Source organism: Penicillium angulare (genome assembly GCF_028827245.1).
Source record: "Penicillium angulare strain IBT 27051 chromosome Unknown utg000004l_segment0_segment0, whole genome shotgun sequence".
NCBI lineage: Eukaryota > Fungi > Ascomycota > Eurotiomycetes > Eurotiales > Aspergillaceae > Penicillium > Penicillium angulare.
Genome location: NW_026623163.1, coordinates 2966717 through 2993000, shown reverse-complemented (window position 1 = coordinate 2993000; position 26284 = coordinate 2966717). Strand labels below are relative to the sequence as shown.

At 48.5% G+C, this 26284-nt stretch overlaps 12 protein-coding genes across 12 annotated transcripts; 5 read left to right on the top strand and 7 right to left on the bottom strand.

Moving 5' to 3' along the window:
• Positions 1-582: 582 nt before the first annotated feature.
• Positions 583-3182, top strand: N7478_005064 (1,4-alpha-glucan branching enzyme GLC3; the record flags this gene model as incomplete). The annotated part of the gene is made up of 8 exons (XM_056921278.1): positions 583-622; positions 700-824; positions 909-1008; positions 1067-1179; positions 1251-1942; positions 2043-2378; positions 2450-3080; positions 3156-3182. 8 exons carry the CDS (start codon positions 583-585, stop codon positions 3180-3182), a joined length of 2064 nt encoding a protein of 687 aa, XP_056779315.1.
• A 1139-nt stretch (positions 3183-4321) lies between these two features.
• On the bottom strand, positions 4322-6437 carry N7478_005063 (F1F0 ATP synthase subunit beta; the record flags this gene model as incomplete). The annotated part of the gene is made up of 6 exons (XM_056921277.1): positions 4322-5254; positions 5337-5653; positions 5821-5863; positions 5938-6023; positions 6163-6332; positions 6427-6437. The coding sequence occupies 6 exons, from the start codon at positions 6435-6437 to the stop codon at positions 4322-4324; spliced, it is 1560 nt and encodes a 519-aa protein (XP_056779314.1).
• Positions 6438-7733: 1296 nt separating this feature from the next.
• Positions 7734-8539, bottom strand: N7478_005062 (cytochrome c oxidase subunit IV family protein; the record flags this gene model as incomplete). Its single annotated transcript, XM_056921276.1, has 3 exons — positions 7734-7823; positions 7920-8113; positions 8293-8539. 3 exons carry the CDS (start codon positions 8537-8539, stop codon positions 7734-7736), a joined length of 531 nt encoding a protein of 176 aa, XP_056779313.1.
• A 922-nt stretch (positions 8540-9461) lies between these two features.
• Positions 9462-10180, bottom strand: N7478_005061 (actin-binding ADF family protein; the record flags this gene model as incomplete). The annotated part of the gene is made up of 5 exons (XM_056921275.1): positions 9462-9596; positions 9672-9720; positions 9786-10034; positions 10100-10110; positions 10175-10180. 5 exons carry the CDS (start codon positions 10178-10180, stop codon positions 9462-9464), a joined length of 450 nt encoding a protein of 149 aa, XP_056779312.1.
• Positions 10181-11402: 1222 nt separating this feature from the next.
• N7478_005060 (glutathione S-transferase) lies at positions 11403-12302 on the bottom strand (the record flags this gene model as incomplete). Its single annotated transcript, XM_056921274.1, has 4 exons — positions 11403-11609; positions 11681-11973; positions 11999-12062; positions 12150-12302. 4 exons carry the CDS (start codon positions 12300-12302, stop codon positions 11403-11405), a joined length of 717 nt encoding a protein of 238 aa, XP_056779311.1.
• A 930-nt stretch (positions 12303-13232) lies between these two features.
• Positions 13233-14777, bottom strand: N7478_005059 (SH3 domain protein; the record flags this gene model as incomplete). Its single annotated transcript, XM_056921273.1, has 2 exons — positions 13233-14640; positions 14701-14777. 2 exons carry the CDS (start codon positions 14775-14777, stop codon positions 13233-13235), a joined length of 1485 nt encoding a protein of 494 aa, XP_056779310.1.
• A 1154-nt stretch (positions 14778-15931) lies between these two features.
• N7478_005058 (uncharacterized protein) lies at positions 15932-16207 on the top strand (the record flags this gene model as incomplete). Its single annotated transcript, XM_056921272.1, has 2 exons — positions 15932-16025; positions 16098-16207. The coding sequence occupies 2 exons, from the start codon at positions 15932-15934 to the stop codon at positions 16205-16207; spliced, it is 204 nt and encodes a 67-aa protein (XP_056779309.1).
• A 342-nt stretch (positions 16208-16549) lies between these two features.
• N7478_005057 (putative stress response RCI peptide) lies at positions 16550-17136 on the top strand (the record flags this gene model as incomplete). Its single annotated transcript, XM_056921271.1, has 2 exons — positions 16550-16607; positions 16709-17136. 2 exons carry the CDS (start codon positions 16550-16552, stop codon positions 17134-17136), a joined length of 486 nt encoding a protein of 161 aa, XP_056779308.1.
• Positions 17137-18045: 909 nt separating this feature from the next.
• she9 (putative mitochondrion biogenesis protein (She9)) lies at positions 18046-19668 on the top strand (the record flags this gene model as incomplete). Its single annotated transcript, XM_056921270.1, has 2 exons — positions 18046-18727; positions 18812-19668. The coding sequence occupies 2 exons, from the start codon at positions 18046-18048 to the stop codon at positions 19666-19668; spliced, it is 1539 nt and encodes a 512-aa protein (XP_056779307.1).
• A 747-nt stretch (positions 19669-20415) lies between these two features.
• Positions 20416-21570, bottom strand: rip1 (ubiquinol--cytochrome-c reductase catalytic subunit RIP1; the record flags this gene model as incomplete). The annotated part of the gene is made up of 4 exons (XM_056921269.1): positions 20416-20597; positions 20677-20827; positions 20892-20980; positions 21141-21570. The coding sequence occupies 4 exons, from the start codon at positions 21568-21570 to the stop codon at positions 20416-20418; spliced, it is 852 nt and encodes a 283-aa protein (XP_056779306.1).
• A 694-nt stretch (positions 21571-22264) lies between these two features.
• N7478_005054 (histone-fold domain-containing protein) lies at positions 22265-23019 on the bottom strand (the record flags this gene model as incomplete). Its single annotated transcript, XM_056921268.1, has 4 exons — positions 22265-22599; positions 22663-22753; positions 22818-22903; positions 22962-23019. The coding sequence occupies 4 exons, from the start codon at positions 23017-23019 to the stop codon at positions 22265-22267; spliced, it is 570 nt and encodes a 189-aa protein (XP_056779305.1).
• A 410-nt stretch (positions 23020-23429) lies between these two features.
• Positions 23430-26249, top strand: N7478_005053 (chloride channel protein; the record flags this gene model as incomplete). Its single annotated transcript, XM_056921267.1, has 5 exons — positions 23430-23978; positions 24040-24399; positions 24453-24530; positions 24593-24918; positions 24983-26249. The coding sequence occupies 5 exons, from the start codon at positions 23430-23432 to the stop codon at positions 26247-26249; spliced, it is 2580 nt and encodes an 859-aa protein (XP_056779304.1).
• Positions 26250-26284: the final 35 nt, after the last annotated feature.

Sequence of the window (26284 nt, the reverse complement as noted above, 5' to 3'; positions counted from 1 at the left end):
TGCTATTCGTGTTTCTTTTTGACTTTTTTGTTCTTGGCTATGCATTTCGCCCCCTGTTCATATGTGTTGTTTCATTCACATGGTGGCGAATAGTAGTCCATCGCTGGTCACTGGGATGAAATACGAACAATCTTATTTATGATATTTGAAAAGATGAAATTGTAGTAAATAATTAAGTTCTTATTCCGTCTTTACCCCTTTTCACTAGCTGCAACTGGATTGTAGCACTGCGCCAGGCCAGGAACGGCGTTACAAGCCAAGATTGGATGCATGCGGACTCTCATGGGATAATAATGCGTGAATCGGTGTCGAATGTGACTAAATAGGTATATGATACCTCTGCAATAATAAATCATATTAATATTAATGAAGAAAACTCAGTAACAAAAAAGTAAAAAGTAGGCACAGAAGGTTGGAAAGTGGGCAGTCCAGAACACGCGGAGGCCCGAGCTCTCCGCAATCCCCACCCGAGCATCAACGCAACGCGATAAACGTTGAGAGGGGTTACTGCACCTTCGCCCCCTCCTCTTTCCTTCCTTTTTTTTTATTTTCTTCCCCCATACTTAAACTCAAGAATACATAATGGCATCCGCTGAAGCTGCCGTTATTCCCGACGGGACAGGTAAGGACCTTATTCCCCGCAAGAATTGATCTCATTACCCCAATGCAAAAACGTCATAACTGATAACGGCCCCCAAGGTGTCCTGAAGCTCGACCCGTGGCTGGAACCACATCGGGAGGTGTTGAAGCATAGGTTCAGCGTGGTCAAGAAATGGGCCGACGATATTGAGAAGTCAGAAGGTGGTTTGGAGAAGTTTAGCAAGGTACATTGGATTCCTCTGCTGGCGTTAAGCTGGATTCTTCCTCGAAGCAATGAGTAACTGACAGACGACGTTGATTCGAATTAGGGATATGAGACATTCGGTCTTCATGTACAAGCAAATGGAGATATCAAGTACCGCGAGTGGGCACCCAATGCGGTGGAGGCGTCTTTAGTAGGCGATTTCAGTATGTGCATCGCTCATCGGAAGCTACTAGGCTTGGATACAATTACTGAGACTCGCAGATAACTGGGATACAAATGCCAATACCATGACCAAGGACAACTTCGGAGTATGGAGTGTCACTGTCCTAGCAAAGGATGGAGCTGCAGCTATTCCCCACGAAAGCAAGATCAAGGTACGAAACCCTACTCATTCGTCTACTTATTTTATCTTAACCAGAATGCTCACGTTTCGATCTTCTTACAGATCACAATGGTTATCCCCGGTGGCGAGCGCATCTACCGACTCCCAACATGGATCAAGCGAGTTGTTCAAGATCTGAACGTCTCCCCAGAATACGACGCAGTATTCTGGAACCCACCCGCAAACGAGCGCTACAGCTTCAAGAACCCCAGACCCAAAAAGCCCGAGAGTCTACGAATCTACGAGGCCCACGTTGGAATCTCTTCAAAGGAAACCCGTGTCGCCACATACAAGGAGTTCACACAGAACATGCTCCCTCGCATCAAGTACCTTGGTTACAATGCCATCCAGCTGATGGCAATCATGGAACATGCCTACTACGCCAGTTTCGGCTACCAGGTTAACAACTTCTTTGCGGCGAGCAGTCGCTATGGTTCTCCTGAGGACTTGAAGGAGCTCATTGACACAGCACACGGTCTTGGACTGGTTGTTCTACTCGATGTAGTGCACAGCCATGCGTCTAAGAACGTGCTTGATGGTCTCAACATGTTTGATGGCTCCGATCACCTTTACTTCCATGGGGGTGCCAAGGGTCGACATGAGCTGTGGGACAGCCGACTGTTCAACTACGGTAGCCACGAAGTTCTGCGATTCCTTCTGAGTAACCTTCGTTTCTGGATGGAGGAGTACCAGTTCGATGGTTTCCGTTTCGATGGAGTTACCAGCATGCTGTACACCCACCATGGGATTGGAACGTATGTGTATCCCCTCATTCTTATAACCTTGCATCCTCCTCTCCTTCACTTCGTCCACATTAAGATATCATCAGTGCCTCTTGCTAACGATGCCATGTAGGGGCTTTTCCGGTGGATACCACGAATACTTCGGACCAGCCGTCGACGAAGAAGGTGTCACATATCTTACTCTCGCCAACGAGATGCTGCACAACCTCTACCCAGAATGTATCACCGTAGCCGAAGACGTCTCCGGAATGCCAGCTTTATGTCTCCCGCACGCACTGGGTGGAGTAGGATTCGACTACCGCCTCGCAATGGCCATCCCAGACATGTACATCAAGCTACTGAAAGAGAAAGCCGACGACGAATGGGACATTGGCAACCTATCACACACATTGACAAACCGACGACACGGCGAGAAGACAATTGCCTACGCCGAAAGCCACGATCAAGCGTAAGTAACTCACTCACTTCATCCACACCATACCACACCACACCAAACAAAACAAAAACTAACATAACCAGATTGGTCGGCGACAAATCCCTAATGATGTGGCTCTGCGACAAAGAAATGTACACACACATGTCCGTTCTAACAGATTTCACCCCCGTCATCGAAAGAGGCATGGCAATGCACAAGATGATCCGCCTAATAACCCACGGCCTCGGCGGAGAAGGCTACCTAAACTTCGAAGGAAACGAATTTGGACATCCCGAATGGCTCGACTTCCCCCGTGAAGGAAACGGAAACTCCTTCTGGTACGCGCGTCGACAGCTAAATCTCACAGAAGACGAGCTGCTCCGCTACAGGTTCCTGAACGAGTTCGATCGCGGAATGCAGCTTACAGAAGAGAAGTATGGATGGTTACATTCTTCGCAGGCGTATGTGAGTCTTAAGCATGAGGGAGATAAGGTTCTTGTCTTTGAGAGGGCGGGATTAGTTTGGATTTTCAATTTCAATACTACGAGCTCCTTTACGGATTATCGGGTTGGGGTTGATGTTCCGGGTACCTATCGGATTGTGCTTGATACTGATGATAAGGCTTTTGGGGGGTTGGGGAGAAATATGAAGGAGACGAGGTTCTTTACCACTGATATGCCGTGGAATGGGAGGGCGAACTTTACTCAGGTTTATATTCCGACAAGGACTGCTTTGGTGAGATTTCTTTCTTTCTTGCTCTCGTTGAGGGTCTTTGTTTTCGAGGCTAACGTGCTTTTGTTTTTCTTTTAGGTCCTGGCTTTGGAAAACACTCTGTAATGGGTATTTGATATTAGCTGCTTGGTGTGATTGAACTCACACGGTAGAGCAGGTTGATCTGAGAGTATGTCGACCAGGTAGAATAGGCAGATGATAGGTTAATAAATACATATTTGATTTTGATGACTTAGAACTGTTGTACGTAGTAGTGACATAGTAGATGATAGCATTTGTTCACTCTGTTGGGACAAGCTATCCCACCTAGGCATTAACGTTCATATAGTGGACACAACAGATGGCAACTTTGAAAGCCCACGACATACATCCTGCCAGTTAAGTTATCGAGTTGAAGGTAGGCTTGATTGACGACATTTACAGATACATCTACAGTTACTACCAATAATTTAATCATTCACAAAGGAAAATACAATTGAACACCAGGATTTCTCAGGGCCGCCTCGTAAGGCCATGGTTTTCAACTCTAAATACACAATAATGAAACACAAGCCAGCCAGACGGTATTTGGGGGGATGGGGTTTGCATATCCGACCAGGCTTTAAATTCTCCAAGAGGAAGAGAGGGAATCTCATCAACTCGCTGTTAGACATGTCACGTCACATCAACCCTCTTCCTGCCCTGCATCCTTCTTCCTCCATGATCCCTGCCCGAATAGCTGCAAGTTTCATTTCTTCTTCAGATCACCGTCGTGCTTTTCTTCACCGAATAATCCCCATTCTCCTTCAGTCTAGAAAATCCAATCCAACCTTTTTGTAGGTGAGACTATGTTTGTCAAGCCCGTTTCCAGGACGACATATGCAAGTCTAGATCGAGAGCATTGGAACATGTAACGCGAGAACTCCCAAACGACATCAACCGGAAACTCTCAGAAAACAAAATCGAGGATATCGACGGTCAAATTCCCTTGTTGAGATTCTGTTTTGCTTGTAGAACGAGTAGTATACACGCATCCGAACAAAGGCAAGATTTGATGTCGAATGGGAGGAGGCACAGGCACACAAATGTTTCGAACAAAGGAAATTCCGGACCATAGGAAAATATCAGGGAGAGGGAAAAAGAGATAAGAGGATAGAGAAAAAGGAATAAAAGAACAGTGTTTCAGGCTAGAAGATGGCGGGAAGATTTGTGGAGGGAAGAAGATGGTTGAAGACGCCGCTAGCTAGCACATGACAAAATTACATTTAAGCAGAGCTCTCAAGCTCAGCCAGAATCTTCTCACCCTTAGCACGGGCAGACTCGATGTCACCAACCATGTAGAAGGCGTTCTCGGGAAGGTCATCAGCCTCTCCGCCGATGATGGCCTTGAAGGAACGGATGGTGTCCTTCAGGTCGACCAGCTGGCCCTCGATACCAGTGAAAACCTGGGCGACAGCGAAAGGCTGGGACAGGAAACGCTGGAGCTTACGGGCACGCTCGACAGTAAGCTTGTCAGCCTCAGACAACTCGTCCATACCCAGAATGGCAATGATATCCTGGAGAGACTTGTACTCCTGGAGCATCTGCTGGACACGGGTGGCAGTGGCGTAGTGCTCGTCACCGATGATACGGGGGTCGAGCATACGGGACTTGGAGTCAAGAGGGTCGACAGCGGGGTAGATACCCAACTCGGAGATACCACGGGAAAGCACAGTGGTGGCGTCCAAGTGAGCGAAGGTGGTAGCGGGGGCGGGATCAGTCAAATCGTCAGCGGGCACGTAGACGGCCTGGACGGAGGTAATGGAACCCTTGTGGGTGGTGGTAATACGCTCTTGCATGACACCCATGTCGACGGCCAGAGTGGGCTGGTAACCGACAGCGGAGGGGATACGACCCAGAAGGGCAGACACCTCGGAACCGGCCTGGGTGAAACGGAAAATGTTGTCAATGAAGAGCAGCACATCCTGACCCTCCTCGTCACGGAAGTACTCGGCAATGGTCAGACCTGTCAAGGCGACACGGGCACGGGCACCGGGGGGCTCGTTCATCTGACCGAAGACCAGAGCGACCTTGGAGTCACCGTCAAGGTTGATGACACCAGTCTCCTGCATCTCGTGGTACAGATCGTTACCCTCACGGGTACGCTCACCGACACCACAGAAAACGGAGTAACCACCGTGGGCCTTGGCAATGTTGTTCTATTGATTTGTTAGAAAGGATGTCCAAGTAAGAATTCGATATCAAGTCGAATTGCGGGTGGTAATTTTTTGAAAGACTTACAATCAGCTCCTGAATGAACACAGTCTTACCGACACCGGCACCACCGAACAGACCAATCTTACCACCACGGGCGTAAGGGGCAAGCAGATCGACAACCTTGATACCAGTGACGAGAATCTCAGCAGAGGTGGACTGGTCGACGAACAGAGGAGGCTCGGCGTGAATGGGAAGGAACTTGGTGGCCTTGACGGGACCACGCTCGTCAATGGGGTCACCAGTGACGTTGATAATACGGCCCAGGGTGCCGGCACCGACGGGAACCTTGATGGGAGCACCAGTATCGTGAGCGGCAACACCACGGGAGAGACCCTCAGTACCTATGAAGGCGTTAGTTGATTCCAAGTTCGGAGGTGAGGCCCATCAGATATCAGAAGGTTGTCGGCACGGTTAATTGTGGGTCCCCCTTTCGGTTGAAAAGGGACGACACGGTGGCCCGAGAACGAAGCTATCTGGAGAACATCAGGGGGGAAAGGAGTAAGCTTACCCTCCATGGCAATAGTACGGACGACATTCTCACCCAGATGTTGCTATAAAAAACAGTTAGTTTGGGGTTGAGGTCCTTCAAGGGGGTGAAGGCTTGAGCCAATCACGAAGCACATACAGCAACCTCCAGAGTAAGTCTCTGGCCGTTGTTGGTGGTCTCAATGGCGTTCAGAATGGCGGGGAGCTTGTCACCCTCGAACTTCACTGTTATATCGCAGATAGCAAGTCAGAAGATGATCTAGAATGATGATTGGGATCGATGGCGATGGGTTGAGGGATGGACTGGGGCCCAGGGAAAAGATTTTCGCGATGGTCCCGATGGATCCAGGAGGCGAGCACGTACCGTCAACGACGGCACCAATGACCTGGTGAACCTTGCCGGCTAGGATGGCATCGGAGGAGGCGAAGCGAGCAGACAGGGCAGGCAGGGCATTGGAACGGAGAGGCTGGATAGCGCGGGCGACGGGGGTCGGCCGGGCAAAAGCAGCCCTCCCGAAGGTCCGGGCGAGACCGCTAAGAAAACGCGAGTTAGGGGATGAAAAAATGGTAAAATCGAGTAAAAATGGCGGCAGGCTGTAGGTAGGGTCGAAATTCGGGGGTGACATACCTCTTGAACATGATGATGGTGTTGAAGAGCGAGGTGGTATTAAGGGTAAGAAGGGTGTGGATGGAGGGAAAAGAGGGAAGAAGAGGAATGGGAAGAGGTTTGGTGGACTCGCACGGGAACTGGGCGCCCTTAGCCTTTCCGGGGCGGTTTTGCCGATGGTCCCGTGATGAACCGACAACGGAGAGGTGTTGTTACCAGTGAAACAATCCCCAACGTTTGCCCCATGTTTACTTGAATTTCATAGATTTTTATCATTTTAAATATTGTTGTTCATGGAGCTTGGAAATTGAATACCCATCTTTGCTAGTTGGTGGCGCGTTGCCTGCTATACTTCTGGCTTCCGCTGCCCCGTTGCTAGGGTATTCGCAGAACTCTTCACCGGTCGGCTTGGCATCCGAAAACATGGTCAAGCTTAAGGAGAATCTACTATAAAAATGATCTTCCATTCTTATATAGAGCTTATATAGCTATCAGGGAAATTATTATGAAAAAATTTCATTAAAAATCCTCTTTTCCCAAAAAGACATTAACGGTCACTCAATTAACCCGAGGCGTGGCGGTTACTCCTCATCAAAGCTCTCTCTTTCCCCTGCAGGAGCTTCCCCAGTGGAAATCTCTGACGTGTAGTCCCGGAGCCCTCACCCTCACTCTTCCGAATGGTATGAGGGAACCTTGGAGATCAATACCGCCCTATTCAAAGTATTAAAAAATTTTTATAATATCCCCTATAGAGAATTTGTATATATCTACGAATACCTTTTCCCTTAATTTTTATCCTTTTTAACTCGCCGAACAAACTTCAATGGGGTTGAAACGGCACGCAGACAGGGGGTTCTCCGCACCAGCTCTAGCAGGTTCCGAATCGCCCCGGGCGCCCACGCCTTGACCTGCTCAAGGTACATTTGGGGCTACGAGGTCAATGCGATCATACAAGCACAAAATCGAACAAAACTTCTTAAATATGATATAAACATAAAAGAGAGGGAGAAAAGAGAATCCAACATATTTCTCTATGGCTACAAAAGAGATACATTGATTATATCACAAGTACGGGATACACGCATTTTCAGATGCTGGTCGATCAAAACGATAAAAAAACAAGACAAAGGGGAATCAGTGGCAGTCCAGCGCAGACGGGAGTCGCGTCATCCATCAAGGAGACATGGTTAGCAGCAGGAGAACCGTAGCCCGAGGATATCAATTATCCTATAGAGTGTGGGTTTCGTTCGTGTGTGTGGAAGGGGATCCCAACCCCGTCTGACGCCGGTTTCTGTACTTCATTCACCCCAATCAGACCAAGGGCCTGTCTATGACTTCTCAAGAGGGGGGCTCTGGACGAAGCCCTTGCCCTCGTAACCAGGCTTGCTGATACCGTGGATGGGGTTCATCTTCTCGGACTAGAAAAGGAGAAAGAAAGGTCAGCACCAGCGCGGCTAATATAAATTTGATATCTGGTTTTGCGACCAGATACCACCATAAAATTGGATACATACCAGAGCGTATTCGTTGGAGGCCTCCTGCCACTCCTTGGACATGGTCTTAGGCTGGGGCTTGGCGAAGAGGTGGATGGCATAGAAGAGGGCGAAGGAGACGAGAGTGAGCTGGGAAACCTTCAAGAAGATCTTGAAACCCTCACCCTTAGGGCTCTGGGCGCGGGGACCGTGAGGACCGAAAGCAATCCAGTAGGCTATTCGATAGGAAAAGAAGATCATCAATCAGTATCGCGTCATATAAAAAAAAGATCGTATGATATGGGGGATGGGGGGAAACCCGGGGGTGAGTGAAAATCATCCCTCCGGAGGGTGCAGGATAGATGAAAAACAATGCCAAAATTCGATTCAAGGTATTCGCAAGACTTGTACATACCAGCCTTCTTTTCCTGGACGGTCATCTGGTGCCAGTCGACCTTCATACGGTCACGGAGGTTCATCCAGAGCTCAGCCTGCTCCTGAGGGGGCATACCCTCCCAACGCTTCTCGATGCTGGCGAGAGTGGGGTTGGCGATGGCATGGTCGGAGGCAAAGCGAGCCTGCAGGCCATTCAGAGAAGCAATTGGGCTGGCGCGGATGGGGGCCTGGATGCGAGGCACAGCGCGAGCGACGGAGCGAAACATTGTGCGGTAGGTGGGAGGTGGCAGCACCACGTCAAAAACGAGTCAATGGATATTTATAGTATTAAATCGAGGCCAGAGGAGCCTGAAACCACGAGAGACTCGACTGGGGAAGGGAGTGGAGGGGGTGGTGGGTGTGGGTTGACGGAAGACTGAAGTTGCTCTTGTGGTTTGAGGTGGAAAGACGAGAATCCGGACTAGCGCTGTTCTGGGTTTAGCTGCGCTCTGATTGGGCCGTGGTGGCCACACCCGGGCTTCGGCTGATTAAAGGCGGCCGGGCTCATTCGCTCATGACGCTCTCTACTAATGTACTAAAGTACGAAGATAACGTCAATTTCTTACATTGTTCTCTCAGATATCTTATTCTATGTGTTCAGCATTTCTTTATTTCACTCAACAATCACTTCTTAACGTGGGTATCCCCAATTCCTCGTCTTCAACCCTATACCTAGCTGTAAACCGCCCGGACGCATCCATCACGAGCCCCAAGAGCAATAAGACTACTGCGCCCGATACTGATATGTTTTGAGAAGTTGTTTCCATGAATGAATAATAACAGAGCTGGTGGTCAGATTGCTTAAATACTCTACATCAAAACCACCCTAAACGTCAATTTTTCAGCCCATTGCTACCCGCCTTCTCTCTATACCACAGATAGCAGAGCATGGTTCAAACAACCGCCATCGTAGCAGTCATGAAACCGCTCAAAAGATCAGCAAACATGAAAATGATCCTCCAAAGAACATAAGGAAGGAGAAAAAAAGATGGCCCAGTCGTAACGGTCTTTGCATTGCAACTAGCAGAAGAGGAAGGATGATTGTGCAGAGAGAAAAAGGGTTTATGGATTGTTCGTGCCGTGGCGTCTCCGGAATTCAAATAATATCCTTTACCGGTCGCATAGCCCGGACCCAGCCGGTGCCGTTATTTAAGCCTTACCACCGCTAGCCTCCTTGAGGACGGTCTTCCACTCGATGTCGGACTTGTCATCGGCGTGGATAGAGCTGGAAAGGTTCAGGGCGTTCTTGAGGTTCTCGCGGGTGGAAGCGTAGATCATAGACCACTGAAAGTAATATTAGTGAATGTCCCTTCCAAAAATACTCTCTATCTTAAAATGAGAGGAATTGTATTGACGTACCAAGGTGGGGACACCCTCGGGAACCCAGGAGATGAAGATGATCTTGCTTCTAAATGTCACAGACTAAATCAGTAATGCGGCCAAGAGAAGAAGGTTATAAAGAAAGATACTCACCGCTTGCCCTCGCCGGCAGCGAGCTCGTACTCGACATCGTAGACAGCGTAACGAGGAGCGATTTTACCGGTGCTGTCCTTAGCATCCTCGAGGTCCTTGCGGAAGACCTCGTAGTCCTGGTCGTGGCCAACCTTGTCGATAACGACAGTCTTCTTGTCGTCGGAGATCTTGAAGATGATGTACTTGGTCTTGCCGTGGCTCAGACGGAAGTTGTTGAACTCCGTGAGGCAGTTGTCATCGATGGTAACTCTGCAAGACTTAAGTTAATATGGTGGGGACGGGAGGATAAAGGAAGTAATTGGCGGTCATCGTACCCAGATGCGAGCTGCGCAACAACATAGTTAGCATTGCTATACGGGGAAACGGAGGACTGGATATGGTATACGGACCGACATGATTGCTGTAGATGAGAGAGGACAAAAAAAGGGGAAAGATGACGGGAGGCCTAGAGCGGGCACACGATGTCAGTGGCTGTGTCAACAAAAACAGACATAGGATCATTATTCTGAGACTGCCTGGGTCTCCGATGCGTTATTCACATAGTGAGACCACAGACGTCCAGTTATCTAAAAACACAGGAAAACTCACGGGTGCAATGGGGAATGATTGGGGGTGGGTGAGGAGGCGGAGGGGTTGTTGCCCAGGTAGTTGCGATAGTGGGGGGGGCGGCGGCCGCACGTGATATCAGTGCGTCAGTCTACGAATAAACAAGCACTCCAGGTTAGTGATAACGTTGGAGAAAATGGATTTTGTGGGAGCTATACATTATTTAAATTTCGATTCTTTTCTACGAACAACTATACCTAATTTCCAGGCATCCATGATGATTGCTGGCAGCCTGGAGTCCTCCAGATTTGTACCAAAACATAGCTCCGGTAATATTGAGTAGGGTTGTCGAAGATCACACCACCGGGCATGAAAGGTCCTGCAAGTCATGATGCTGTACAGGAGCCCACAGCCATGACATGTATTTATTTAATGTAGGTTTAAGTGCCTAAGCCTACATAAGTATGAATGCGCTGTCTCTCCTTACAGGCTATATTTGGAATTGGACTCTCATCCATGGAACTGTCACCGTCCTAACACGTCATTCTCCATCGGATTTCAGTGTATTAAATCCCACCACTTAAAAATTGTAATCGATAATTCACAACACATGACATTCACGTATAGTATATTAAAATTCAAATAGTCTCTCAAGATTATTGCGAGCATCTAATTTACAAGTCAATTCCAACAGAAATCTTTTTCTTTGAATATGATAGGCAACCCAGTTAGAGATTGCACGCCTGATAGAGAATAGGCAGTTGAATTTGAAGGTATCATAGTAAAGGCGAAGGTGTAAGAGAACATAGAAGGATGTATACAAATACATGTACATAAGAGATTGTTTAGATCTTGAAACTTGGAAAAGCATCTCCAAAAATATATAGGTAGGAGAACGTCTAGAGAAATGTCTACTAGTAGAGTAAGTATGTGGGAGCGCGGAGGTTTTACATATAGGATCTCTTTAAAAAAATGTTCCACCAAGTTGTTTTACGAAGGATGCGGTTCTTAACGGAGTAGATTTAGTAGAATATATTTAATATACTATAATAAGGATATGTAGCAGCCTAGTTATTTCTTAGGCGCATGACGAGCCCTTGCGCGGTCTGCATAGGCCTTCGCATCCCAGATAAAGTTCACACTTTCCTGAGCAATAGTAGCCTCAGCCCAACGCTTGAATCGTGGAGCCTGAGCCTCTAGAAGAGTAGGAACCTTGGCGCTAACCAATCCATGCTCAGTAAGACCCAAGATACGAAGCAGGAAAGATCCAGTTTGGACCTAGAAGGCAGGAAGTTAGTAACAGGAAAATAAAATAAAGTAAGCAGCAATATAAGACAAAGGAAACGTACCTCTGCCAAAGTAAGCTTCTCATTGCCTCCAAAGAACGGGCCTTTACTATCTGTCTCCGCAAGAAGAGGCTCAATCTCCTTCACAACAGCAGCAACCAAGGCCTCACCGTGGGCATCGCGCTCCTCCTCGGATGCAGAGCGAAGTCCAGCATTAAAGTGAGTGACAACCTTGCTGATGAAAGCGTCGACGAAAAAGGCAACGCGTGCGCGGAAAAGGGCGTTCTCCGCGGGGCCGGAGGGGGGAGGAGGTGTGAGGGGTGAGCATCCGCAAGGAACTGGGCAACGATTCCAGACTCGAGGATTATGTTGCCATTGTACTTAAGACTGGGGACCAGGCCGCGCTAGTAGAGTGAAGATTCCCGATTAGCTTGCTAGCTCTGAGCTGTATAGACAAATGCGGGGAGGGAATAATCTAGCTCCTGTATTTGGCTATTTGATGGATCTGGGGTTGGAGGAGAAGGGGTCATACTGGGTTAACTTCGAGGTACCACGGTTCGCGAGGTGTATTCAAGTCAATTGTAACCTCTTCGTAGTCGAGACCGAGCTCCTTGAGAGCGATGTGGGCGCGGTGAGCCCATGGGCACAGGCGGTTAGTGTAGAGGGTGATCTTAGGTGCCGACATAATTGTTTAGGTTGGATGTGAATGGCGTGGGTATACTTGGGAAAGCCCGTGATTTAATAGAAGAGGAAACGCCATCATTTGTCATATCGCGAGATCGTAACTTAGAGGGGCTTTTTCAGATTAGTAAAGCATGGAAATGGCGAATTCCAATTCCGATATCCCCGACCCGGGCGGGTAAGAACTGTCGAGAATGTGGGGATCTTCAGCTGTATCGGTACTTAGGGATGGGTAATTGAGAATTGACCATGGAACCTTCCAGGTGGAGCACTACATGGCTCCCCCATCATTTCTTCATGTCTAATGGCTCAGTAGTATGGTTTTGAAGGCCAACTTTTGAAATGAGATTCGAGTCTAATTGTGTACATACATTAATGCGTGCACTATTATGTATCCGATATCCTCAGACGACAGGAAATAAAAAGAAACTACCACCGGAGTGGACCGCACGACCAGCTCACACACATCAACCCCAGGAGGGAATGATGGGCAAAGTACTGATGTACATAATAAGACAACCCGAGATCAAGGCCAGCATTGCGTGATGGCCTTGCTTGTTGCGCCAGCGTCCGGTTCCACAGGAATCCATAAAATCACAAGGCAGAGAGTAAAGTATGAGAAAAAATAAAGGAGAAAAATAATAAGGAAAGAGACGAGCACACTGTTCGCCATAAAATGGGGGGTATATAGAATACTAGTAAAAAGAAACACAATCATCCCAGGAAGCATCGGAGTCAACCCATAGGGCTATTGGGGTAAGAGGTGGTGGTGTCGAGGTAGGGAGAGAAGAGGTCGGGGATTAGGCCAGCCTGAAATTCCAGGAATATCACGAGTCAACTTCCTCGCGCAATGCTGGCACGACACAAGAGAATGATGCACACGCTGTCGTCAAGGCGTTAAGTTCGCATGAAACAAGGGGATTCATCCCCGCGCTCAAAACTCATCTTCTTCCTCCTGAAGACCACCGTCGATGATCTTACGCCAGTGCTGGGGAAGGCAGATACAGACCAAGGGGAAAGCCTTGATCTCACCAGAAGGTGCCGGTGATGGGCCAGGCCTTTGCGAACCATTGGAAACACCACTGTCGCGTTGTTCCCGATGACTTATATCATGGTCTTCTGCGCGCTCGTGAACGCGCACACCCGTGGCCCAGCCATCATCCCAGATACCGATCACCTTCAACATTTCACCTCGATCCAATTCAAACTCATCGCCCGCTCGTGGGGAATAAGCCCAGAGAACAGCGACATGATCGCCAGGGTAAATATCGTCTTGTGAATAGTAGTCCCGGAAATAAGACATCTGCTCTGACTGGCCACTAGTCACCCCCTCGGGAGAAGAATATTGTCCAATAGTCCCAGAGCGAGGTGAGCTGTCACTGTCCAGTCCAGCCAGAGCAGAGCTACTAGAAAGCGACCCATGGCGCTTTCCGGTCACCGGGGGAATTCTCTTCGACATGGCCCCAGGACTGGCTCCCATGCCTTCCGAGTCGGATGTATCACTGTATTTTGCGGCATATATCGCACCCGACGTCCTTGAATTAGCGGGAGAAGAGCTGGGCATCTCACGCAAGGCAGACATACGCGCAACACGGCCACCTGGGACCATATTGAAGGCTGGTGACGTCGGGCTGTCCGCGACTTGTTGCATGGGCGGCGAAGCGCCCTTCCGTTGCGGGTTCGGCTGGTTAAGACTGGCAGAGTCACTGTGCGAACGACGACGGCGGCGACAGATAAAGAGCAAGGCAATTAATGCGACCAAGATAGCGGCACCTGCAACGGAGCCGACGACAATACCCGCAATATCACCCCCTGAGAGACCATGGCTGCCACCAGCCCCGGCACTAGCGCTCGCAGTCGCGCTAGATGTCACGACGGGCTGTATAGATGCGGTTGTAGTAGGAATAGTAACATCAGCACATTTAGTGGTCGCGTTGGCACTTGTGCAGCATGAGTCGCTCTCGCCCTGGCAGTAGGTGCAGAGTCCAATAGTGTTGTTGGCGAAACCACAGTTGGTCGGCTCATTGTCGGATCCCTCTACACAGCTCCCTGTTAGTGAATCTGCAGGCGATGCGCAGATAGTAAAGTCTGATTGAATCTGTTTCATATAGTTGTCGCGGGCACTCGAACAGAGATCAGTGTTGACCACGATCTCTTCCTCGTTAGTCGCCCACGACGCACAGGTATCGGCGCAAATTGGTTCTGAGTCCGCGGAACTCAGGTCGCAGGTATCAATTGACTGCTGAATGACACTGCTGCAGATGACACTGATCGTATATTGGGCATAGTAATCGCCCATCGCACTATCGTTCATACCCTTACACCCGAGATAGTCGTCAAATCTACGCGTCTGTTAGCATCATCATCGCGCTTGGCGTATGCTTCCATTGCAGGCGACTCACTTGGCTGATACATATGATGACGACACATAGTCAGTTAAAGAGTTGTCGAATGATAAGAGATCAGAAACATTTTCCATCCATGGACTGGGATAATTGTCAGCGCATCCCTTCTTGGTTTATATCAGATATCAAACTCTCTTTCGAGTATCACTCACAAGGATGAATATATGCTCGAATTGGTCGAAACTGAAGAGCTATTCCAGGCTGGACATGCCGTCGACCCGGAGAGAGAAATACAACTCATGTCGGGAAGATATTCTCGAGTGTCCCAAGTTACCCCCGAAGAATGTCCGCGCGGAATGTGTCAAAGATCTTTAAGGTCGGGATTTACTGTCGCATGTCTCTTCGAATATCGGGCTTCAGGATTCGATTCTCGTCTTTTTTTGGTCGTAGTTATTCGATTTTCAGTTGTTTAAACAATGATAGACCCCAGGTCCTCCGAAAGGTGTGCTTCGAGCTTGGTTGAAAGGAAGAAGAAAAAAGGTAAATGAATTTGGTGTCAAACGAATGGCGTTCGGGACAGGACCCGGAGAAGGAAAGATCAATCGAGCCCCGGAGGCGCTCTTTAGATCGAATTGAATCGAATCGCAAACAAAAGGAATGGAAGTGGCCAATTGAGGAGACGAAGGAGAGGAAGTTCTGAGCTGTCGGGTGGTCTGGGCTTGGGGGGAGTGGGCTAAGTCCACCTCCGGCTCAACAGGGGCGCGAGATGAGACGAACGCATGAAACGGGAAGAACGCCTCGGACTCGTTTCTTTGACAGTTTAGCGTGGGAAAATTAGGTCTGGCCGTTCATCATTTTGAAATATGCATACAGAATTACCATACATCAGTGCTTAAAATAGGTAAAGACTAGTTCTAACGCTCGAAATTCTTATTGCTGTGCGGTGGAAAAGGGGGCGTATCGCTTGTTTACTATTTTACTATACCAGGAACACGACCGTACATTATCTCACACTAAGATTTCTACAACTCACAATTTTGGGCTTTTTGGGGATTTTCGGGGCCCAAAACATACGAATGGAGACTTCGGTTGGACGATGATTGGTTTCGTTCCTGTCTGCCAGTTACTCTAGTCCCATCTGGTACCTGGCGTGGTCATTGTCCTCCACTTCCCAGCCTCGTTTTGGGCCCGTCAACCGGCGATCGCTATCTCTCTCCCGCGCACAATTTTTGTAATCGAAGCCGTTTGAAGGTAGAACTTGGCTAATTTTCCGAAAATCCCTTGCATCATGCACACAAATCCCGCGGTCCGTCGTAAGCTCTGCGAGGGACGGCTGCTTCCTGCTGGGGGGGGAGAGATGACGAGAGGTGAGGAGACACAATGTAAGTACAGGCGACTTGTATTCCACGCTAATTGTCCTCATGAAACAAAGTACCGTATACTCGATATACCAGCGCTACATGAGCGCAGACCCTGGGATCCCCGCTTTGATGCATGCGACGAGTCGAACCTTGGTTTAGCAGTGGATCACTGCAAAGAACAGGCCGTAGGCCAGAGTGGATAGAGAGAATGAAGAAAAGCTTCAAGATCAATCCTAAATCTAATTTACTCCGTAATATAAAATGTAAACAGGAAATCGGATAGATCCAATTCCATGGCTAACACAGTAACAGCCTGAGGTGTCAACTTCGGCTTATTTCACTGAATCGAGCGAGCTGTGTCATGTGATCAAACGTCATCTGATCCCAGGCTGCCATTTCCAATCAATGATCAACTGCAACAGTCAACTATCTCATCCACTCCCAACATCAACCTCTCGATAAGCTTTGCTTCTTCTCGCGATCTTGACTTCTCCAAGAAAATATTCTTTCTACCTTGCAGGTGATAGACCACAATCAGCGGAGCCATGTGTAGCTCCGATGTATTCCTGGCCATCTTGGCCGTTTTCTTCCCACCTATTGCCGGTAAGACCCCCACTCCTTGCGATTGATCCAACAAAGCGCTCCATAGCGAAAAGTGTAACCCAGGATACATATACTGACGATATTATTTTTCTCACTTCTAGTTTGGATCAAGGCGGGGATCTGCACTGCTGACTCCATTATTAACATCACCCTCTGCTTACTGGGCTTCATTCCCGGCCTTATCCACGCGTGGTACATCATTCTCAAGTATCCAGACCCAGAGTACGAAGATCCCGCCTACGAGCCTATCCCTGGTGGCTCTGGCCAACGTCAGGATCTAGAGAACGGCACAGTGACATACTACTATGTTTCACACCCGCCACCCCAGCATTCTTCCCAGCGATCATATGGCACTAACGGCCCACGAGTCCAAGAACCTACTCAAAATACTCAGAACACTCAACCCAAGCCTCCCACTCAGCCACAGGCTGGAGGTGCAAGCAGCAGCAGTGGACAAGCCGAAGCACGACCCCCGCCAACATATGCTGAGGCTGTGCAGGGCGATCACAAGATCCAATCCCAGGACTAGATTGCTAGGCAATAAGGAATCCTGTATATTCCGTCTGCTGCTCTGCTGCATGAATCATCATCTTTGAGGTATCTCTACACTTTTTCATGCGGCTTTTTTTGTAATCAGACTCGGTGACGGATTGTTATGATTTTCACGAAGGAAATGCTTTTTCATACTTTTTTTGGACTTACCGTGCTACTACCACCCTTGTTAAGATATGGCTACTTTCCCAATCTTGTGTATCGTTTGTTCTTCGGCTATACAATCGCGTATAATATTGTTATCTTTTTGATTCCGGTTAATTATCAGCACGTTGCGCGCCGAGCGTCGACGATTTTGAGAGTTCGAGTGAATCGAGTTGAGGTATGTCATAGTATGGATTGATATATGCCGGTATAAGCTTGAAGGTCTTTGTGCATTTTATGCCACGTAGATTGATGCATGTTTCCATATAAAGTCCGAGTGTTTGAGTTTTTAATGCATTTTTAATTCAAAGGTTTCAGAGATCAATACCCGTGGACTCCATCAAGGCATGTCTAGGTAAATTGAGGATTTTTGTTTGAGTGAAATCTTAGGACCTTGGAAGCTGTTCACTGGATTTTCCAAAGTTGGGATTGAAGGTTAGCTAAAATATACATCCGAGGCCATCGTCAAAAAGGTATCTAGGTAAGATATGCATTTTATGGAGCAAGCGACATCGACTATTAGAAAAATAATGAAATGAGGATAAGTACATGGGTTAAAACTGTACAAAAACTACAACGATGTTAAATAAGGGTAATCCCCTATGAATGTTTAAGAAACATCTAGAAGCCGAACATCGTGAGCTCGAGCGGTCAGTAGAATCTGATAAGCCAATTCCGTCCCGAGACGATCCTCTCCGCTGCCGGACTCATAACCTCGGAACCAACCCACCTCTCCTGGCCCATGGCCCCAACCCCGGCCATGCATACTATGCCATTGCTCCTCAAGCAATCGCTCAGATCAAGTATTCGTATCTCCCACACAACAACTCGACCAACGAACCTAAGCTTCCGCCCGACACCCCCGAGCTCCGTCTCCATTAAACCGACCCCAAGAACGTTCACCGTCTGCCTAAGATGGCAATTCCGCCAGGACCCCCGCCTGCTCGATGCATCCGAGGATAAATCAAAGGGGAGACCCAATACATACCCCGAGGAAATTTCTCAAACCTCAAATGGCGCCCATACGCCCAATTATGGTTCCCCGTCGGAGGTGGATGCGGGGACCTCTCGGACAGCAAATATCTCCGCATCAGAGATTAATCGGCTCGTAGAAGAGTCTACTATACACGGGACTGAGCGTGGTATTCTAGATCACCTTGAAGCGGAAAAGAAGAGAGAAGAAGAGGAACGAACGGGGAAATCACAAAGCTCTAATTCTGATGCACAGAGTGGCGGTGGAACACGAGGTGAAGGAGAAGGAGGACTCCCGTCGTACCTGGAAGGTCGACGATCCAGGGTGTCGAAGCAGTTCACAACAATGATGGATAATATTCAGTCCAATGTTTTTGTAGCTGGCCAGCGACTGAATGACCTGACCGGCTACTCGGGTATCGAAGCTCTCAAGAACGAGATCCAGCACCAAGGTACGTGCAAACAGCACGAAGAAGCAAACACCAATTTATACTATAAAAGACCCCAAGGCTAATCATTCTTTGCACTTATTACAGAAATCCGTCTCCGTAACGCACGCTCTCAAGTTCGCATCGCCAAAGACGCATATACAGCTGCTATCAACAGCCGATCCACTTCGCAGCGCGAAGTGAACGAGCTCCTCCAACGCAAGCATGCTTGGTCCCCCACTGATCTGGAACGCTTCACCCTTCTCTACCGTAACGATCACACCAATGAAGTCGCGGAGACAGAGTCACAAGAAGCACTATCGCACGCTGAGCGTGAAGCTGAAGAGGCCGCTGCGCAGCTGAGCAAGAGTATTCTATCCCGCTACCACGAGGAACAAGTTTGGTCGGACAAGATCCGCCGCATGTCTACCTGGGGAACATGGGGACTCATGGGTGTAAACGTGTTACTTTTCCTGATCTTCCAAATTGCCGTGGAGCCGTGGCGCCGGCGCCGCCTTGTAAAGGGGTTTGAAGATAAAGTGGTCGAGGCAATCGAGAAAGAAAAGTCTATTAACCCCGCTGCCTTTGCTGGTGCCTCCGCATCAGCCATTGAATTGGAGAAGAGTGTCCCTGCTTCTACCGAGAGCTCTATTATTGCCGCGACTGAGGCGCCCGACAATGGACTTACCGAAGTTCTTCCTGCTACGACTGAGGCTCAAGACCAGACATCACTGGAGGTTACTTCACCTTCTCTGAATAATCTCTCTGGGTCACTATACTCCCGAATCGTCGGGATCTCTTCTTCTCCGATATCACTCGAATACTGGAGACAAGTTCTGAACGAGCTCATCAGTGACCGTAGCGTTGCTGTTACTCAACGCGACCTCACTGTGGCTACTGTACAGAGCGCCACAATCGGTGCGGCCGTGATGGGTATTATACTTGCCCTGGTGAACCCCAGGTAGAGGGTTGACTTGTTGAACTTGCAGATTATAACATATGTGAATGGGGAACTTCTGCTCATTCCCACGACTCCATGTTTGGATATTTACCTGCGTTGTCTTATACAACCATACTACGTCGCGATCATGTTTGTACAGATGAAGACATAGACCTAGTTAGGTTCAAATAAACCTAGTGTATCATTACTTTGACCGAAGGCTTTCCCATTAAGACAGTAAACATCCAGCGAAATCCTAGATAGCTTAACTAGTTCAAGATCATAAACCTACATTAATGAATATATACGCGTGTACTCAATTTGAAACTAGCAAAATTTACAATACAAAGCGACAGGGAATATGCAACAAAGGAAATCTCATGACTAGGCAATACACTGGGCAGATATAGAACACAAGTATATACTCAAGGAGATCGCAAGGACAAGGCCGCCCAAGATCCCTCCAGAAACAAGACTCGGGTCTGCCAAAAGAAAAATAACCCGCATATCAAAGCCACAAGACCGAGGACAGACCTCGGAAGAATGGGGTTGTAAAAAAGAGGCTTATTTTGTCCATATTAAAACACGGTCTCTTAATCTTGACAATGACACACGGCCGCTCTGTCTAAAAAGAAAATCAAATCAAATAGCGCAAACACATACACGGAGACACTCCTATATCTCCAGCTCCCTTCCTCATATTTGGTCTAAACGAAACAATCACCGATATTGATCTCGGTTGAAGTGGTGTGCTTTTTTAGTATCAAATTGCTTAACCAATGACAAGGGTCTCGTCCTCGGGGAATTGGTATGCAGGAACCTCCAGGTTCAGAGGGGCAGGGCCCCTTCGGATACGGCCAGAGATATCGTAGTGGGAACCGTGGCAGGGGCAGAACCAGCCGCCGTAGTCACCAGCCTCGCCAATAGGGACACAACCAAGATGAGTGCAGACACCTATAAGATTGAGAAATCAGTCAGAGATAGTCTTTAGATATATATCGGGCTCATTTGCCCGAGGTATCAGTCCACATACCAAGCATGACCAGCCACTCGGGGCGCTGGACACGGTCCTCGTCAGTCTGGGGGTCACGGAGGGACTCCCACTTGACCTCGCGGGCCTCATCGATTTCACCCTGGGTACGGTGACGGATGAAGACAGGCTTACCACGCCACTTGATGATGACCTATTACGCATAATGTTAGGATAGGGTGAAACCGGGTGCGATGACGGATTGGAATGTAACATACGTTCTTGCCCTCGGGGATAGCACCAAGAGCAATCTCAACCTTAGCCTGAGCCAGGACATCGGCGGAGGCGGACATGTTGACCAGGAAGTCTGTAGGGGGTGAAAGTACATGGTCAGTCTCAAGATTTCTCAACCACACAATCGACGCAATCCACCACTGGTGGTTTTGAAATGCAACCCATTCCCTTCATTTCTTCTGAAATATCCATCTTTTTCTCTGGGCGCGATAGGAGGAAAGAAAAAAACCTACCCTGGACGGTGGCCTTGGCACCGACGGCGGAGGCCAGACCCATGGTGCCAGCCATGAAGTAGGAGAAGACCTGGTTGGTGCGAGGGGAGGAGTTGGACTTGTATTTGCTGAAGTTGGGGATCTTCACGGTGGAGCCACGCTCGCCAGCGTTGACGAAGGGGCTGTCGAAGGACGCCTTCGCATCCGAAACTCCCCTCCGCTGCTGGCAGGAGGTGACGGCGGCGCGGGCGGTGGGCAGCTGCTGGCGGGCGCAGGTGCGCAGCAGAGTGCTGGAAGCGGAGGAGAGCGACATTGTGTTGGCAATTGACCACTGGAGAGAGGAGGGTGTGACCGCGGCGTTGCGTGGAGAGCGAAGGTAGGGAGTGGATGAAGCCGGGATGAAGTTGGAGCCAGAGCTTTCGCTAGCGATCGGAATCACGGGGACTGTCATTGGCTGATACGGGTCGGGCGGGTGAATTCGACCATGGAGTCATGTGACCCAGCAACATCAATTGATGTATAGCTGGAGATTTTGATTTTGATTCTATTTATCTTGGTCTGCTGGTTGATTTTTTTTATTGAATATCTCAATGGTGTCATTAGAATATAACAGATAGGACTTTCCATTTAATTCACTTCAGATTTCAAGGTTACGCGAGCATATCAGTAAAGGGTCTTATGTATACTACCTCGGGAGAGACACATCGGAGTACTAGCATTGCACTTGCCAGCAAAAGATAATATGGTAAGAGAAGAGTAGGCCCAGATCGATGTATTAGATAAATATACGGACATATACCTACTCATTTTATTGTTAGAAGGTCAAATGCCTAGGTGTGTTTGGGAATAGCCCCCAAGAGCCATGTACGCAGGCAGTCACTGAAATGGATACAAGAGAAAAGTATTTATCATTATTTTGCGGACTCTTAGGCAAATATATATGATCCCATGCCTAACAGAAGAGGGACCTATACAGAGGGTATTCAAACACCCGATCGGGACGTTCTGTTACTAACGCCTTAAAAAGAGTCCCAGCCAAGAAGCAGCCGTCTCCAAGATGTCCCATATAAAACAAACTCCTATGCAACGCATGAATGATGAAAGAAAAATCGGGGGGTCAATCGGATACAGAGGCCCGAGACACATTAGTCTTTCATCTCAACATCGGTATCATGGCGCGCCGAGGAATCCACTGTTCGATCCGCGATCAACGTGCTCACAGGCACCACCGGTGTGCGAGGAATCGATGGTGACTTCTGTGTCTCTTCAGACACTGCCTCTGGCTCCTCTGCCTGGGCGCCATTTTGCTCGGCAGCGGCAGCTGCAGCGGCGGTTCCGTTTAATGTTTGCTGGCCCTTCTCCAATTCTCCTGCTGCCGCGGCGTCCTTGGCCCTCTTTTCCTTGAATTGCTTGTAGGTTGTGGTCTTCGGAATGACATCGGCGAGGAATTCGAGGTTGTCGATATGTGATACCGCCGTTGCTGTTGATCCTCATTAGTACTGCATATCACAATTTACGGTTCTGCTGACCCGCGTTCACTTACCTAGGTCTTTGTATTGAACAGTCTTCCGTGGTTTCCGTTCTGACTTGACGACATTGTGACCTTGCTCGGCGAGGTATTGAATGAACATTTCCTATAATGGCATCAGCGGGGGAATGCGCTATAGTTTTTTTGGACAGGATGGGGACATGACGGACAGTGGCCATAGCAACAACAAAAGTCGCGTTATTAGAGCATTGTACAATATCTTCGTCGAGCTGGATGATCTTCTTGATGCGAGAGACTAATTGCAGCGATTAGTAAAGCTTGTCTTCTTTTCTCCGTGGCTGCACTGTACTCACTAGGAAGGGCGCTCTGGCCAGTGATCTCATCCGGCTCAGCGGCGTTCTTTGAAGTCATTTTTCTCTAATAAATTGCGAGACTCGAAAAATCCGAGGAGCAAATATGCAAATCAAGTACTGAAGTTTGTCGTAATGCGAGTAAGTCGATGCGGAGCGCGGGTGTCAAGAGTCAAACGCGTGTGCGCGGCCTTATCTCAACAGATCTTCGTTATCGATTACTTGGCGTGGAACTTGGCCTTTTGACACCTTAACCTCGACTTCGATTCCACCACGGACTTGCATAGATTTGCGCTCCCGATTTTTCATTTCTGACATTTTCAATATTCCAATGAGGACAGATTAGGCGCTGGCGGACTTCCTAATTTGCCCCGGGTCGCTTTGTTCTTGCGATCATCTCCTTTGCGGAGGAAGTGCATTACCGACCCAGCTCGAACCCGACTATGCTAAGCTTACCCTCCGGTCGATGTTATGACCTCACCACGGCTCGATACGACCTTCCCCCGGTCGCCCTCCATTCTTTCAGAGCGCCGGGATATGCGTAGGCTGTCTGGCCGTTCTTTTACTTCTTCAACTGCCGATCCGACTCCGGGCCAGGACGCGCATGCTCCCGCCATCACTGAAGAGATCACCGAGATTAAGCGATATGAGGACTTTACGACAATAGATTGGGTTCAGGATGCCGTATACGAACAAAGCCGCCGTCGAGCTAAGCGCCGGAGCGGTAATGGATTTTGGAATCAAGAAGGTGTTTTTGGGTGGAGACGCAAGTTGATGGAATCCTACGATGCTGGGCAAGCTTGGCTGGTGGTGACACTCGTTGGTATGGCCATTGGTGCCAATTCAGCCCTACTGAATATCATTACGGAGTGGCTTTCAGATATCAAACTGGGCCACTGTACAACTGCATTCTACTTGAATGAAAAATTCTGCTGTTGGGGCGCCGAAGGAGGCTGTCCTGAATGGAAGCAATGGACAGGATTTTGGCCATTTAATTATGTTATTTATTTCTTTTTTGCGGTATGATACCTCTTCGTTGCTCGCGCAAAATTTTGATGGCTTGCTAATAGAAAACTCTTAGGTCATGCTTTCTTTTGTCGCAGCGATCCTGGTCAAGACTTTTGCGCCTTATGCTGCTGGTTCAGGAATTTCCGAAATCAAATGCATTATTGCCGGCTTTGTCATGAAGGGCTTTCTGGGCGCATGGACTCTTATTATTAAGTCTATTGCTTTGCCTTTAGCTATTGCATCTGGTCTTTCTGTTGGAAAGGAGGGCCCTAGTGTTCATTTTGCTGTTTGCACAGGAAATGTGATTTCACGTTTCTTTGGCAAATACAAAACCAGTGCATCAAAAACGAGAGAAATATTAACTGCTTCGGCGGCAGCAGGTGTGGCTGTTGCTTTTGGCAGTCCCATCGGAGGCGTGTTGTTTTCTTTGGAGGTATGCCTCAATTCTTGTCCTCAAGAGAGAGCTGAATATTAAAACTGAAATAGGAAATCGCCAATTACTTTCCATTGAAAACCCTATGGCGCAGCTACTTTTGTGCCTTGGTAGCAACGAGTGTGCTAGCAGTGCGTTCCCTTCACCCCTGCTTTCGCGAAAAACATGACAATTATTAACTTAAATACCATAGGCTTTGAACCCATTCCGAACTGGACAATTGGTCATGTTCCAGGTCGAGTATGATCGAACCTGGCATGCCTTTGAGCTAATCTTCTTTATATTCATCGGAGTCTTTGGCGGACTTTATGGCGCGTTTGTAATCAAATGGAATTTACGAATGGCGTCATTCCGCAAGAAGTACTTGGGCAAACACGCTATTGCCGAGTCTGTAGTTCTTGCTGGGCTCACAGCCATTTTGTGTTATCCCAATATCTTTTTGAAGATTAACATGACGGAAATGATGGAGATCCTCTTCCGAGAATGTGGCGGTGGACATAATTACCATGGACTTTGCGAGTATGAACATACGCCCTTCACTGTGCTTTTCTGAAAATTGTGATCTTCTAACATATTTTTACAGTGAGAAGAATCGATGGTCCATGGTGGTATCTTTGGCCATTGCTACGATTTTGCGCACTGGTCTGGTCATAATTTCTTATGGTTGCAAAGTACCCGCCGGTATTTTCGTTCCATCCATGGCCATTGGTGCATCTTTCGGTCGTATGATAGGGATCATGGTGCAGGCACTTCATGAATCTTTCCCTAATTCGGCCTTCTTCGCGTCATGCGAACCAGATGTCCCCTGCATCACACCGGGTACATATGCCTTCCTTGGTGCAGCAGCAGCATTGAGTGGAATAATGCACATTACGATCTCAGTCACTGTCATCATGTTTGAATTGACCGGTGCTCTGACGTATATCCTGCCTACTATGATCGTGGTAGGTATCACTAAAGCTGTGGGAGATCGATTCGGAAATGGTGGCATTGCAGATCGTATGATCTGGTTCAACGGATTCCCATTCCTAGATAACAAAGAAGATCACGTTTTCAACGTGCCAGTCTCCCACGCCATGACAACAGATCCGCTCTCAATACCAGCATCTGATTTCCCAGTGCGAGAAGCGGAGCATTTGCTCAGCGACAACAAATTCCAAGGTTTCCCAATCGTTGAAAACCGGAGCAACAAGATTCTCGTCGGCTACATCGGACGCACAGAACTTCGATACGCCATCGATCGTGCCCGAAGCGAAGGTTTGATTTCCCCACGCGCACGATGTGTCTTCACCAAAGACGCAGCAGACGCGTCCGTCGCTAGCCGGGCATCAGGTCGGCATAGCTCCCTTCAAGTACCGGATAGCTTTGATGCTATCGAGACTAGCGTTGGTACCGGTGTCGTCGATTTTTCTCGCTTTGTCGACCATACGCCGCTGACAGTTCATCCACGACTCGCCTTGGAAACCGTCATGGAAATCTTCAAGAAGATGGGTCCACGTGTGATCCCTGTCGAGCATCGTGGGCGTTTAGTTGGCCTGGTAACTGTGAAAGACTGTCTGAAGTACCAGTTCAAGGTCGAAGCCGAGGAACACGCGCTGGCGGCAACAGGCTCCTCGGAGTTTTCTGCTCTTGGTGGCCATTTGAATAACCCAGCACCCGAGGCACTGGAAGATCGTTTATGGCGTCTAATTCAAACTGTGATTGGGTTCGTGTCAAGTGCTGCTCCACGTCGGCCTGTGAGGGCGCGTGAGAGAGACCGACCTGGGCCAGATTCATCTGATATCCTGGATGGAACAGAGAATGAAGGCTTAGTTGAGCTAGAGGACAGAGAACAGCGGTCACGCAGTTGAGATAATATCCTTGTATTTATGACCATCTGTGGATA